The sequence below is a fragment of the Meleagris gallopavo genome, chromosome 1 (genome assembly GCF_905368555.1).
Source record: "Meleagris gallopavo chromosome 1, MGAL_WU_HG_1.1, whole genome shotgun sequence".
NCBI classification, from domain to species: Eukaryota; Metazoa; Chordata; class Aves; order Galliformes; family Phasianidae; genus Meleagris; species Meleagris gallopavo.
In genome coordinates this window covers 185,261,810-185,277,091 of record NC_139404.1, presented here as the reverse complement: position 1 = coordinate 185,277,091, position 15,282 = coordinate 185,261,810, and the positions used below count along the sequence as shown (strand labels likewise).

Sequence of the window (15,282 nt, the reverse complement as noted above, 5' to 3'; positions counted from 1 at the left end):
GAGAAGTGAACAGCTGGAGCAGCTCCACAGTACTATCCTGTGCATTTGTACACGTGCATACATAGTGCTATAATAAGTTGGTAAAAAGTCCTGGAAACCCCAAGTATGTTTCTGCTTTCTTCCTAAACCAGATGGGTTTAATTTTGTGTCTTACAGCTTTTGTCTTGCTCTACCCTCTGCCTGTGGTTGGCTCCAGGTGCCTGTGAGATGTTACTGTATATAGCAGTAAGCAGGGTATATGTGCCTCCTTGCATACAGCAGTGATGTTGGTTAAGGTCTCTTTTGATACCTGTTTGACTTTGAGGTACTTCCAATGAGATTATGATGTATTCCTCTCCAGATTTCAAGCCCTGATGAAGGCTATGAAAATAAATCTCTTTATGAGAGTTGGCTTGAGAAAGACCCTGCACCTGAAAATAACAGTTATCCCAGGTAAGTAATTAATCTGTTTTCACTTTCCCAATGTTTTTGTTGTATCATAGCATGGCTCCTCTCTGGAATTCTTCAGGATGTGCTGTTGTTGACAGCACTGCAAAAATCTTTTAGTACTTGAAGTCTCTAACAATATCTAAAATAAAATAAAATGTCATGACTGTTTTTTGAATGATTGTGACATCTATGTCCACTACAAGAAAAAAAAACCTCATGCTCTTTGAAAGTCTGTTTTGAACAGAAAAACATTTTGGAAAGCAAACATGGAAGTGCAGGGTGGGGAAAAAATCAACGTATAGTTTAGTTACTCTTAGACTATTATGCTAAGCAAGTACTTTGTTGAAAGAAATTGCCTCAGGCAGTAATTAAAAAGCTCTCATGATACTTATTCTTTGTTTGTACAATGGATGTAGATGTTATACATTAAAAATCTATATGTGAAGATATTAAAACCTCAGCACATTGGTTAAGCCCAAGACTGGTAAGGCTAAATCTTACATTCTCATAAGGCAAATAGAACTGCCCCTGTATCATTTGACCCAAATGTTCTGCATGGATGACCCTATCAACTTTCAAGCCGTGGTAACATGTTCTTCTAGACACATTAAACTCACTTAAGATTTCTTCCTTTTGAAAAACCTACTAGATCTAATCCCTCTTAGCTGATACTATTATTTTGCTTTTTCTCTGTCTTGCAACATCTACCCAGCAGATGGCAATATTTACTTGTAAGTAACAAAAGTTAATGTCTTCTGCTGTGGAAATTATTTGCCAGGCTTTGTTCTGTGGAATACTCTAAGAATGTAAGCACATCTGTCTTTGCATATATTGCCTCCCAATTCCTTTTAATTTGGGAATAAGCATTTAATATTTTAAGATTGCAGAAGCTTGTCTGATGCAAATCTACACTTCTCGTGCACGCCACGTTCATTTTTTTCCTAATGTGGTCACAATCAGGGATGCTACCTTTAAGAGATCCTCGTAGTAATACCAGATACTGGATTAGTGTGCTGGAATAAAATCGGTTAGGGTAATTAAGCTTGCTGCTCATCTACTCTCTAATCTGACTAACGTCCCTGGTGTGCCCTTCAGAAGCCTTGACCTCCATTTCTATGAAAATCTGCATTTTGCATACATTACCACCATTTTATAAAATAAGTACTGCCTCTCTGATGTGTTCTGTTTTCTACATGCAGAATAAACAAACTGGGATCAGGCAGTGATTTTGAAGCTTACTTCCAGCGACTGGGAATTGCATCTGGCAGAGTCCGCTACACCAAGAACAGGGTGAGCCAACAGATTGCTCTGAGAGGTTCAGTAGTGCTGAACAGTCATCTTTTAAAAGCATTTATTCATAGTTAATAAAAAAAAGCTTCAGTGAATTTTTGGCTCGTTTTTGACTCATCAGTACCATTTTAGAATTTAACAAGAAACCTAATGGCGTGGAGAATAAAACGTTACTGTAATGTGTACATTTTATGGGCTATCAAGTTCTCAGGAGTATATTTATAGCATCTGATTGGGAGGGTGGATTTCATTCCACTGTACTATTAGTAGTCCCCTTAATATATACATCCACCTGGAGTTTGTTCAGGAAACTGTGCAATATTCATAGGGGCCACGACTGAGGATTTCTGTGATCCCAAACTTCAGACTGATTTCCAAATCAGTGAAGGCTATGTCTGTACAAGGGAACTGAAGTCAGGTCTGCATAGGTGGGAAGAAGGAAACCTGCTCCCTTATTCTTGTGTGACAGCCTGTAGATTTGGGTTGCTTTATTTTCTGAAGATAAACACACGAAAAGAAGGGAAGCAGAGTAAATTGTGTTTTGTAAGAAGTAGCTTTTTTGATTTGGAAGGTGTGCAGAACATCATGGCAGCAATACAACCCTAACTGTAGTCACTGACAAATTAACTTGCTCTTTTTTTTTCAGAAAACAGACAAATTCAGCAATTACCCTGTTTATCACACTGTGTACGAGACCTTTGAGTTAGTGGAAAAATTTTATGACCCCACCTTCACGAAACAGCTAGCAATTGCCAAGCTGCGAGGCAAACTGGTTTATGAGCTTGCAGATTCCCAGGTTATTCCATTCGACTGTAGAGACTATGGAGAGTCCTTAAAAGGATACAGCGACAGAATTTATAAATTGGCTAAGAAACATGAAGAACAGTTGGAAACATACAGAGTATCATTTGGTGAGTAATAGCCAAAGCAGAATTTGTTGAGTGGGTCAATTGGATTTATGCAATGACATGATATATCTGTTCTCTCTCTGAAACCGAATTCCTTTTCTGTTTCCAACCTGCTATCATGTTAAGATCCACTAAAAAAAAGATCTTTCTGAACCTAACTGGAATTAACACGTTATTGTTTAGAGCTGATTGAGTTACAATAATGTTCATTCATATACTATTAGGTGTGTTATTACAGTATTGGTGAGCAGCCATGAACCAGAATCAAAAGCAGAACAAAGAGATAGTATCAACTTGGTTCTCACCTGTGACCAGATTATTTTCTCTTCCTTAAAAAAAGAAGACAAATCCCCCCCTACTGTAAGGGCAGAGCAAGTCCAAGACCGCCTCATGAGACTGAATGTGTCCAAGTCTATGGGGCCAGATGGCGTGCATCCCAGGGTTCTGAAGAGCTGGCTGAGGTGGTTGCCGAGTCGCTCTCCATTATATTTGAAAAGTCGTGGCTGTCAGGTGAGGTCCTGGATGACTGGAGAAAGGGTCACGTCACTCCCATTTACAAGAAAGGGAGCAATTAGGACCCCAAGAACTAGAGGCCAGTGAGTCTCACCTCTGTGCCTGGGAAGATCATGGAACAGATCCTCCTGGATGACATGCTTGATCACATGAGGAATGAGCGTGTGATCCAAGACAGCCAGCACAGCTTCACCAGGAGAAGGTCATGCTTGACCGATCTGGTGGCCTTCAATGATGGAGTGACGGCATTGGTGGACAAGGGAAAGGCGACCGATGTCATTTACCCAGACTTGAGCAGGGCCTTTGACATGGTCCCCCACCACATCCTTATCTCCTTATTGGAGGGATGCGAATTCAATGGATAAGAATTTGGCTGAAAGGCCGCAGACAGAGGGTGGTCATCAATGGCTCTATGTCCAGGTGGAGGCCGGCAACGAGCTATGTCCGCCAGGGGTCTGTCTTGGGACCGGTGCTCTTTAACATCTTTATCAATGACATCGATGACGGAATCGAGTGCACCCTCAGCAAGTTTGCTGACGACACCAAGCTGAGCGGTGCGGTTGACATGGTAGAAGGAAGGGATGCCATTCAGAGAGACCCCAACATGCTGGAAAGGTGGGCCCGGGTGAACCTAATCAGGTTCAACATGGCAAAGTGCAGAGTTTTGCACTTGGGCCGGAGGAATCCCAGGCATCCATACAGACTGGGAGGAGCGGTTCTTGAGAGCAGCCCTGCAGAGAAGGACCTGGGGGTCCTGATGGATGAAAAACTTAAGATGAGCCAGCAGTGTGCCCTTGCAGCTCGGAAGGCAAATGGTATCCTGGGCTCCATCAGAAGAGGGGTGGCCAGCAGGGACAGGGAGGTGATTGTCCCCCTCTACTCCTTGAGGTCCCTTGCAACCCTGGCCATTCTGTGATTCTGTGATTCTGTGAAGGCAGATTAAATATTGGTGGCAGCTGCCTAAAGTTTGAGAGACCTGGGTAAAAGGCTTAATGTGACCTTGGGAAACCTGCTTCATTCCACTATCTGTATCAATGCCTGGGTGCCACTTTTGGGCAACAGAGCCCTTTAATTTCTGCATAAATGCATTTACTAAGCACGTGAGCACATTGTAATGAGGCACAGAGAATGGCAGAGGCAGAATGCTGTGGATCACAAGCTCAGAAAGAATCATAGAATGGCCTGGGTACAAAAGGACCACAAAGATGATCTAGTTTCAACCCTCCTGCTACGTGAAGGGTTGCCAACCACTAGATCAGGATGCCCAGAGCCACATCCAGCCTGGCCTTGAAAGCCTCCAGAGATGGGGCATCCACAACCTCTCTGGACAAACCTCTCTGGATAGTTTCCACAGTCATTCTCTTTTTTCTCCCTCTCTTTTTTTCTTTCTCCTTGCCTTGTTCACCCCTTGTGTTTCTGTACCAAAGAGGATTTTTGGTCACTCCTAACCCATTTGGTATCTGATGGATCATAGTTTAGAAGACATAAGTTAGCTTTCATGTAGTCCTCTTTTGAGTTGTCTGAAATGTGAAGAAATTCAAATCAAATCCCCACTCGGGGGAAACCTAAAAAAGACGTTTAAAACTTCCTGTAATGGCCTAGGTAGAAAACTCTTGACCATTTTGAAGTGATGTTGTTTTTTGCCATGAGGCCATTAAGGAAGCCCTTTGTGATATTGATGAGTTGTTGGGACTGAGAGTTTACCCAACAGAAAAATTTAATTCAGTGAGAACTGCAGTATATCGTATGAGGAAACATCAAGACTGGATTTTCTTTTTCCACTATTGGAACATCTCCCAAAATTTCTATTAAATCTTTTATTTCCATTGTTTGTTTTTCTTTCTCATTTCACATTAGAACTTGCCTGAATTAACTTCTAAATGATGAATACATATACTATACTGACATATACTATGTTAGGTAGGCTCTAGAAGCGATTTTTGAGGCTTTTTTACCCTGTCACTAAACTGTCTCCTTAAGGACTTCACAGATGGGGCACTTTGACAAAGCACATTTTGTAACCTTTTCATTATTTTTCATTATTTTCATGTCTCTCCTCTGATGCCTTTCAGATTTCAGTTTTAAAATATTTCTCAGATAAAACTATGATTCTCATTTTATGTTTATTCAGTGGGACCAGAGTGCATTGCAATAAAGATGTAGTTTTTACATTACTGTGAAAATCGAAATTCATTTCACCCAACATTTCTATGGAGCTGCTTATTGACATCTCCGAATGTCAGAAAGCTGTTAATTAAAGCTGAATAAATCACATAATTGTCCTTCAAAACAGTTGATGAAGTTTTTAATTTGCCTTTGTGCTACCATTTCAGCTGTTCCTCTGCAACAATGAATGCTGGAAGCCTTTTCTTCATGAAATATTTACGTGTAATAATGAGCTATTGGGAAATAAGGCCTGCGGGGGAAAAAGAAAAAAAAAAAAAAGGGATAATAATTTTTAAAATAAACAAAATTGGCAGCACAGAGTAGCTCATGAACACAAGCACAAATTCTCTTATATATTTTCAGATGACCTTTCCTTTTTCTCTTAAATCCCCTCCTACTGCTTCTGAAATACAATCTGCTGCCTCAATGCAGCCATGATGTCAGCGGGACATCTGTCCTCTGGCAAGATGATAACTATTGCCCCGGGGAAGTGCAGTCGTGGACAAGTGCAAATCCTCCCCAGCAAGGTGACTCCACACCACAGTCCATAAACAGGTTGCAGGGGCAAAATCTGTGCTTCTACTTATGTAGATTCTATGATACTCCGGATCATCTAAAGATTTCTGAAACTTGTAGGCAAAATATGCAAGTTGTGAAACTTCCTTCTGTGTAGCGAGTTTTGGTGAGGTCATTTCTGCTCACAGCACCCACCTTGTTCTACAGAAATCTGCTGCAGAAATTGCTTCTTTTCCCCAGGTCTGTATCAAACAGCCCCTTCCACGGGGAAATCATTGCTGCTGATGTTGTCATTAGCAGGAGGTCTGCTGCTTCTGTGGCTCAGCTTGGCATGGGGTTGGATGGGCTGCCAGGGGCAGAGCTGGAGAAAGCAACCAAACGTGCAGTCAGGTGTAGCAGGCAGTCTGGGGTAGCAGTGATGTGGGTGGCACACATCTTCCTGCTGGTAGTGCAGCTCTTCCAAGCCTGCACTGGGGAAAGTAATATATTCTGTGAGAGACAGGAAAACTAATGCAAGCAGCACAGCCAAACATATGTAGTTGCACTCTCCCTGGTTAAATGGAAGGTGTACTGGGCTCTGCAGATCGTCTGAAGTTGTTTAAATCCTTCCCATTTCAGATCCTCTTTTTTCTGCCGTGGGGAACTTCTCGGAGGCTGCTGCTGAATTTCACAGGAGGCTTGAGCAAGTGGACAGGAAGGAGTAAGTCTGAAAACATAAGGACGTGTGTATCTCCGTTTTGGTAAAAGCTCATCTCTTGGTTTTTCCCTTCTTTGTCCCAGGGTACTCCTGAAACCCTCCATCAGACTTTGGTTGGTTGGAAAAAGTTACAAATGCAGACCAGCTGAACTTTTTGTCAGTTTTGGATTTGCTCCTAGTGCAGCCTGCATTTCTTTCTCTCCTTGGGGTGATATTTATCTTGCTCAGTTTTCAGCCACCTTAAAGATATAATTACTTGTCTTGATTCCCTTTATATTTAATGGAGCAAAATTAGTATTTTGAAGGGGCAGTTAATCACATCTGCTTTGGGCAGCGAGGGCAATGACTGCACAGGGAGTCTGTCTGATTAGTATAGAGCAGAGCCCTTGAACTCTGAGACAGGCAATATCTGCCAGGATTAATTCTGCTTTCAGTGATGAATAGTATCAGCTGTAGAGCTTATAAATATCAGTTTGTCATTACAATTATTGTAATAAATGGAAAAGCAGATAGCAGTGGAAGTTAAAGTTGGACTGAGCTCTGTATTTAGACACCTATGCTTGAATGCTGTAGGTGTCACAAATATTTATACTTTTTAGCACACCTAAAGGAGATGGAGTGATGCTTGAGAGCATATAAAACATTCATGTGGTGCTTGAAAACCTAGGGGGCAGCCCTATGACCTTAAGTTGCACCACAGGAGGTTCAGGTTGGATATTAGGAAACACTTCTTCTCAGAGTGTTGAGGCCCTGGCACAGGCTGCCCATGGGGGTGGTGGAATCACCGTCCCTGGAGGTGTTCAAGAACTGTGGAAGTGTGGCACTGAGGGATGGTTAGTAGGCATGGTGGGGATGGGTTGATGTTTGGGTGTGATCTTAGAGGCATTTTCCAATCCTAATGTTTCTATGGGACTCACAGGCCCTATTGGTGCAGTGGCTGGAGGCCACTATTTGCAAAGCTTCACCTTCTATCCAAAGAAGAGGAGCAGTGTTTGAATGGAAAGGAGCAGTCATGTTTCCTCACTATGTGAAATGCATCTTGTTTCCATTTTCTGCAGCCCAGTTGCAGTGCGAATCATGAACGATCAGCTGATGTTTATAGAAAGAGCTTTCATTGATCCTCTTGGCTTACCAGGAAGAAAGTTTTACAGGTGAGGTAATAAGTTTCTTAACTTGTCCCAGTTCCTTAACTGTCTAAGTTAAGTCCTCTAACTCTTAATTTTCTTGGCTGTCCAAGCTGATTTTGGAGATGAATTCCACTCTAACAAGCCAGCCAGTTTAACTCCTGTGTAGGCTGTATGTAGGCATCATAGCTGAACAGATACTGTTTTAGGTATAATTCAGCAAGTAGTAGACTTGTTGGGAACTTGCAATCTGCAACACCCTAATTGGTCTTCCCAGTTCCAGCACTCTGTTAGCCAGGATACTCTGTGAAGTTTTTATATAACCCATGAGCTATTCCGTGGAGTCCTGTCCATCCCACTTTCGGTTGCTTGCTGTTGTCTTTAATCCTTAACTGGCTGTTATTAAAGTTTTCTCTGTACAAGTCTGTGGGTCTGGAGGAAGGCAGTGCTCGATTCACCACCGACCGTACCCTCTGTAGAAGTCCAATGCATTTCTTAGTTCCACTTGCCAGAAGCTAGCTTCCAATGTCAGGTGTGCAACTGCCTCACTTTGCTCACAATATCCCCCTTTTTCCAATGGCTGGATACATCTGATGGCTGGATGCACCTGACTTACTGGCTGATGGCATTCGCACCAAGCCAGAAGTCCCTCAGGCTTCCGTCTTCCTAGAATAAATTGTTCACACTTGTGTAACATTGAAATGGTTGTTTTCTGCAGATCTTCTTGTGAACATTGACTTAGTGTTTATTTCAAGTTGGGGGGCATCTTTCACATACTACAAATGCACTTTTTTACCTTTTATGAATAAAATTTAAAAGTAGGACTGCAACTATTCATTATAAAAAAAAAATATGTAAGTTACGATTTGGTCCACTCTGGATCCCATGTAATTACTGCTTCTCTAAAGAATCCATGCCTTTCTTACCAATTCTCCCATAGTTTTCCACATTCCTTTCCCAGATCTCACAATTACCAATTATTTGCTGCATTATTTTTTGGGACTCAGGTACTTTTTCTCTTCTGTTGTACACCCATTTGCTATTTTATTCCATGTTCTGTACTGTTACATTAGTTCAGCATATTTGTTGAGCTCTCATTTACAAAAGTTCCTAACGAGGTTTCATTCCTAATTAGACAAATGCATTGTGTTTTCCCAAGGAGAAGGCTCCCTGTGCTAAACCTGATCCCTTCCCTGTAGAGTTAGTCCTATGGGCTGGTCTGTTCTGTCTTTCTAACGACAGTTCCAGCAAGACTGCCTGTGTATTTAGTGAATTCTAGTCTTCTTGTAATTCTTTATTACTTTTTGTAGCACACATTTTTACAGTTTCCCCCAATGAATGCACATAATATTCATGATTTTTTTTACTTAGTATACATACACCTTTTTTTTTCCCCACAGACATGTCATCTTCGCTCCAAGCAGCCACAACAAGTACGCTGGAGAGTCCTTCCCAGGTATCTATGATGCCATGTTTGATATTGAAAGCAAAACCGATCATCAAGGAGCCTGGGAAGAAGTTAAGAGGCAGATTTCCATTGCAGCCTTCACTGTGCAGGCAGCTGCAGAGACACTGAAAGAAGTAGCATAGGATGATGGCCTGGGAAAATGCGCTGTAGGCAGGCTACTGCAGTGACCCAGCCTCAACTAACTGCTGCTGTGCCTGAGCTCCCAACCTTCAAAAGCATTTTCTTGGAGGTTTACACAAAGACTCAGGAACAGTGAGGTTCCACCACTCGGGCAGTGACTGTGCACTTCCATCCTGTAGTTGCATTTTGGAAAACAGAGATTATGGGATAACTGAGAACTGACATCCTTGCTCCTGTTGATGCTCTCGCCAAACTCAAACCAGTGGCAGCTTTTGCCTTTTCTTTTTTCTTTTTTTTTTTTCTCCTGGAAGAGCTCTTTCACAAAGTGATGTCCCTTCCAGTTGAAGGGGGTGGATGACAGCACTGACACTATTGGTGTAGGGCTGGAGTGTATGGAGTAATGCTGTCATCTGATAAGAGAGAATTTCCCATCAGGAGCTGCATGTAGAATAATAGAATCCTTAGAGTTGCAAGGAATCTTTAATGGTCATTTAGTTCAACTCCCCTGCAATAAACAGGGCCATCTACAGCTAGATCAAGTGCTCAGGGCCTAGTCCAGCCTCACCTTGCAAGTCTCCAGGACAGGACATCCACCACAACTCTGGGCAACCTGTTCCAGTGCTTCACCACCTTCACTGTAAAATACTTTTTCCTTATATCCCACTCAAATCTACCCTCTTTAAGCTAGAAGCTATTTCTCCTTGTTCTATCACTACGGTCCCTGCTAAAGAGTCTGTCCCCTTCCTTCCTTCCTGTAGATCCACTTTAGATATTGAAAGTCTAAACTGTATAAAACTGTTTAATTTTTTAAAAAGTTTCATTTGCCTCTAAGTGTACCTCTCATCCGCTTTACAACTAATACAATTGCTAGAATTTTATTAAATCACATTCCCAAATGTGAGGGAGCCAATAATAAAACTGATAATAACCTTTTTTTTTTCTTTCTGTTGTATAAAGTATGATACAGCTTTTCTCACAACCATAAATTTCTGCAGGTTGTGGGAATGAAGTGCTTTCTGTTTTATGGGGAGCGAAACAGATGTGGTGCTAAAACAGACAGAACTGCAAACAGGGCAGCAGACTCAACTTTTTCAGTTCAGCAAGGGTTATTCTCAGCCCAAATGTCTTGAATTCAGACAAGGGAGCCAGAAATTACAGTAGTTCAATCCTTCAGGGTGTTGGTTTCAAGGGAATGTGCTACCAAGAAGAACGGTGACTCATCCATAACTACTCTGGTCACTGTTCCCTTTTCTTGGGTAGCTCTTCCTCCCTCATCAATTTATGTTATGTTATGGACAGTAACTGAGTGTTCCCCAGGGAGAGGTTCCAATGCTTGGATGGTGGAAGAAAAGCCACTGGTGCCCCTTCCTCGTGAACAGCTGTTGGTGGTCGCTGCCTAGGGCCTGTCAGAGGATGTGACAGAGAAAAAAGAAATATATGGAGTAGCATGATTTCTTCATAATTGGCAGGTATCATCATAATAAAATAAACCACCTCTCATTTAAGTGAACAAATGCTCCACCAGTACACATATACTTTCAGTGCAAGTTTGCAAAGCTCTGTGCCATTACCTCACCACTGCAAAATAACCTGTCATCTCCTGTGGTTTCCATGCACTATTCAAAGCAGTACAAAGAGTGCCCAGCTAAAATCTATTGCTTCCTTCCACTTCTCAACTTCATTGATAATTATGTGTGAATGAATGAATCATTATGACCTGCTATGTCCTGAAAACTCTGTGGAGCTTAGATCTCTTTCCCTTCCTCTGTTATGTTATAAAGGGATGGTGATACCCAAACACTTACTTATAGATGGCTTATGCTCACAGACTCACAGGAATTTAAAGTTGGCATTAATTTAAAATAATCTCCAAAAACATCTTGCAGATCTTAAGCTTAATGAAAACAGAAGCTGATGTGGTACCTTTGTGGATGAAGCATTTGGGGTTAGGTGAGACCAGTGCTTCTCTCAACACTTGTAATGCTTTGGTTTAATAACCCTTCCCAACACAGACATTCATCAAGAGACTGTTTTTGTGGAGCAGTGAGACTGAGGTTTCCCTGTCCCACTATCCTGACCACTGAAGTACACCATCGATTTGTAATTTCTGGTTTTGTAAGTCTTCTGAATAACAGTGTTGTTCATCTGTTAGAACAAAGCCTCGAGCTGTCCATGGTTTGGATCCAACCAAAGCAATCTGTCAGGTTGCTTCAGCTGATCTCAAACTGCCTTCTTTTACAAGAGTGATAAAAGCAAACCAAAACAAACCATGCAGTGTAACTCAGGTACCTACTAAAGCAAAGGCACTGCAAGAGGAAGGTCCTAAAGCTATGAATCAGCCCGATAAGCAGATGGTCACCATCAGTACCGTTGCTGTATATGCTGACTTCTGCACCGACCCAATTTCTATAATTCAATCCTTCTTCTATAGACGACCTGTAACATCTTTCGTGTTTGTAAGTGCCAAGAGAATGTGAACCATGTGGACTGCCCATGATTTTGCTGCAGCAGAGAACCAAACACCTCCAGCCAGCAGATTAAACATACCTGCTTTGTGCCTTTGCTTTGCTTTAGGAATCTGTGATTGTGAGGTTGCTGGGAAAATAACCTCTGTACTCTGAAACAGAGTACAAGGAAGCAGACTGGAATTTCCAGGCATCAAAAGCAACTGAGAGAGCTGCCCTCAGCAGGGAGGAATAGAGTGTACTCACCATGACCTGTTAGTTTCCTCTCTTACTCTAAATTCTCATGCTTTCAGCCATGAGATTTTAATGCCATACAGTTAAGTGTGCCATTACCAGACCTGGAAGAAGGTGAACATCATGGACTACACTGTAGCACTGAATGCAAAAGTAAAGTACAAAAACCTTGTGTCTGCTGTGCTGTTGTGACCCAAACCAAAGCAACCTGCTCCTTGCTGAGAAACACATTACCATGCAGCAACTATCCCTAGGGAAACCAGTAGGAGCTGAATTTAGCTGCAACAAGACCAGAGCATTGCCATTACATGCCTGAGACCTAAAGTAACACCAATAAAGTACATGTGGTTCCTGTTTAACCCTGTAACTCAGCTGTAAGTATACAGCGTGCTAGACTTGAACTTCAAGAGAAGTGCAGCAGGGACATCAGTTTCTGGCATCAGTTGTTGGGAGAAACACAGAAAGGCTTAGGATCTTGCAATGGATTTTTTCTACACTTGCTTGTGCCAGTTATAATCCATGAAGCCAAGGCAACTCATGTCAGTATCAACTGGTTTTCCTGATGGATCCAACCTGGAGAGCTTCCCAAGTGGAGGAGAACTGGATTTGAGGAACCTCACGCAGAAGGAGCTGGACCTGGTTCAAGTAAGAATGTGTTACAGCCTTCCATAAGAGGAAAGAACGGGAGAGGTGATAACAGGAAAAGCATTTCACAGGAGGGCAGCAGATAAGAATAGACTTGCTGTGTTTACATGGCAGCTTCCCCAGATGTGCTCTGCTAGGCTGCTCGCTGACAGAAAGCTGCTGACACACTCCTGACTCTGCCATTCCCATTACCTCCAAACTTGGTTGTATTTTTAGGAGACAAGCCACGGTTGCTGGATGCAGCGACTGTTGTGGCAACACATCCTTAGGTAATCCACAAGCAGCAGGACGTCAGCCTGGAGAAACAGAGTCAGCTGCGAAGAGAGCCCAGAAAGCTTTCGCTCCCTCTGAGATCACTTTTCCCTCACTTTTCCCTTCTGATATTCCTGAAACCAGCATCTCCCTGCTGAACAAAGCAGCTGAGCTTCAGTCTTCTGGCACTTCCCACATGCCCTGAAATACTGCCTGCAGCCCACAGCTCAGAGCTTTGCCACCCGTTGCCACAGCTGTGGGATAAAGCTGAAGCATCCTCCCACTCTTGTTATGTGCAGAAAGAAGCACACTTCACAATTAAAGCCAAGTTTATTGTTAGTACCATAGAATCATAGAATGCCCCGGGTTGAAAAGGCCCACAGTGCTCACCTAGTTTCAACCCCCCGCTATGTGCAGGGTCGCCAGCCACCAGACCTCCAGCCTGGCCTTGAACGCCTCCAGGGATGGGGCATCCACAGTCTCCTTGGGCAACCTGTTGCAATGTGTCACCACCCTCTGAGAGAAAAACTTCATCCTAATATCTAACCTAAACCTCCCCTGTCTCAGTTTGAAACCATTCCCCTTGTAAACCATTCCCCCAGAAGGTGCCTGGCATGGCCCTGGGCACCCTGCTCTGGGTGTCCCTGCTGGAGCAGGGGTGGGCCAGGTGAACCCAGAGGTGCCTTCCCCTCTTAACCAGTCTGTAATTCTCTGTGTGATTTTTTTTTCCATCAGCCAAACAAGCTAAAACAACCCACCAGGAAGGTGGGGAGCACTCAAACCAAGCAGACTCAGCAAGTCCCAAGAGACCGCAGGGCCAGAACGAAGCCTTGCTGCTAGCCATGGCAGTGCTGCATTCATGGAGCTGTCTGCATAGATCTGCACTCAGGGAGTACTTGGGGGAGAGCCCAAACGTTTCACAAACCATCAACAGAGACAGCTTTCTCTATACACTATCTAAAGACATACCCAGTTTTGGTAAATCTGAGAAACAGATGAAATGGACAGCTTTTATCTTTTCACATAATTCATGCTTTAATTTTAGAAACATCTATCATTTCTAGCCACCTGCAGTCTGATAAATGATTTTTTGTTGGAGGGCTGTATGTTTATATGGGATTCAGTGTGTAACTGCAGAACTGAGCACTTGCTTCTTGGTCAGTACTGCACTCAGCCTTGTACCAAAGAGCAATTATCAGATGATATATCATAGCTAGTGCTCATTCTAAACACAACCACATTCAAAATTTCTCAAATAGCTAGAATGTATGGAGGAAAAATCAGAATTGCTTGAGTTGGATGGGACTCCTAAAGGTCATCTAGTCCAACTCCCTGCAATCAACAGGGACACCAACATGTAGATCAGGTTCAGAGCTCTGCTCAACTTGACTTTGGGTAACTCCAGGGACAGAACACCCACCACCTCTCTGTGCAATCTGTACCAGAGCCTCACTGCCCTTACTGTAAAAAACTTATTCCTTACAGTCTAAATCTCCCCTCGTAAAAATGAGGGTGCGCAACACTGCCACAATTCAAACATGCATTTTAGTTAATAACACAACTGTGAAATGGAAAAACTCATGCAAATGGCACATTTTAGCTTTAGAACCATATATTCAATGACTTGATACTGCCACTCAGCAACACCAAAGTGCACGCCAGCTTTCGTTGAGCAAACCCCAACCACACCGCAGTTTTCAGGCAGTATCAACATAATGGTGCAATGATTTTAGCAGGGTGATTTAAGGAAAAAAGCACTAGAGAGGAATAGAAGTAAAATGCGCTCCACTTATTTTTTCCACCTTTATCTTCTTTCAGTTGTTAAACCATGGCTCTTGGCAAGCATAAGCATCCCATTTAATTTATAAATTCATGGAAGTAAAAATTCTGCCACAGAAGTGCTGACAGGCTTCTGAATTTCAGAGCTAATATCAAAGAGTAATTCTGAACACCTCTGTTTAGGTTATATTCATGAGTAAACAATCCAAACGTTAACAGCATCCACAAGTAAAAGTAGAAGTTCTGAAATTTGGGCTCGTGTTTATGTATACAGCACTACCTGATTACAAAAATTAAAAAGTCCCACAGGGTCTGGAAGTGCAGAGTAGCAAGTGCCTCCAACACACAGCTCTCATTTTCAATAAAGGAAGAACCAAATGAGGTGAAGCACATTAAGTTTGAAGTACAGTTCACTTTTACCTTAAGCAATGAATTCTGTTATAGTACTGCAGTATCAATATTTACGTCAAATTTAAAATAAACATTTCAGAGAACAAGGTTTTTGGATTACAAATATTTCAGATGGTTGAAGGTGCAGCTCAGCCTCTAGCTAACTTACAATGATTTTTGGTTGCAATGCAGCTTTTATTAATATTTAACCAAGAATGATTTTTTCAAATACTCTATACAAGAGGATGCTTCCTCTCACACAGGAGCACTAGATGCAAAAAAAAAA

At 42.4% G+C, this 15,282-nt stretch overlaps 1 protein-coding gene across 5 annotated transcripts in view; it reads left to right on the top strand.

Moving 5' to 3' along the window:
- Positions 1-10,164, top strand: part of LOC100550530 (N-acetylated-alpha-linked acidic dipeptidase 2) — a 36,286-nt gene extending 26,122 nt beyond the window's left edge. For all 5 annotated transcript variants that reach the window (XM_085216400.1, XM_085216399.1, XM_031552100.2 and 2 more), the window contains 6 exons: positions 341-432; positions 1,629-1,719; positions 2,366-2,630; positions 6,441-6,522; positions 7,578-7,670; positions 9,044-10,164. In XM_085216400.1, the coding sequence (XP_085072526.1) occupies positions 341-432; positions 1,629-1,719; positions 2,366-2,630; positions 6,441-6,522; positions 7,578-7,670; positions 9,044-9,233 (813 nt within the window). In that variant the 3' untranslated portion in view covers positions 9,234-10,164. The remainder of the gene's footprint in view (positions 1-340; positions 433-1,628; positions 1,720-2,365; positions 2,631-6,440; positions 6,523-7,577; positions 7,671-9,043) is intronic.
- The last annotated feature ends 5,118 nt before the right edge of the window (positions 10,165-15,282 follow it).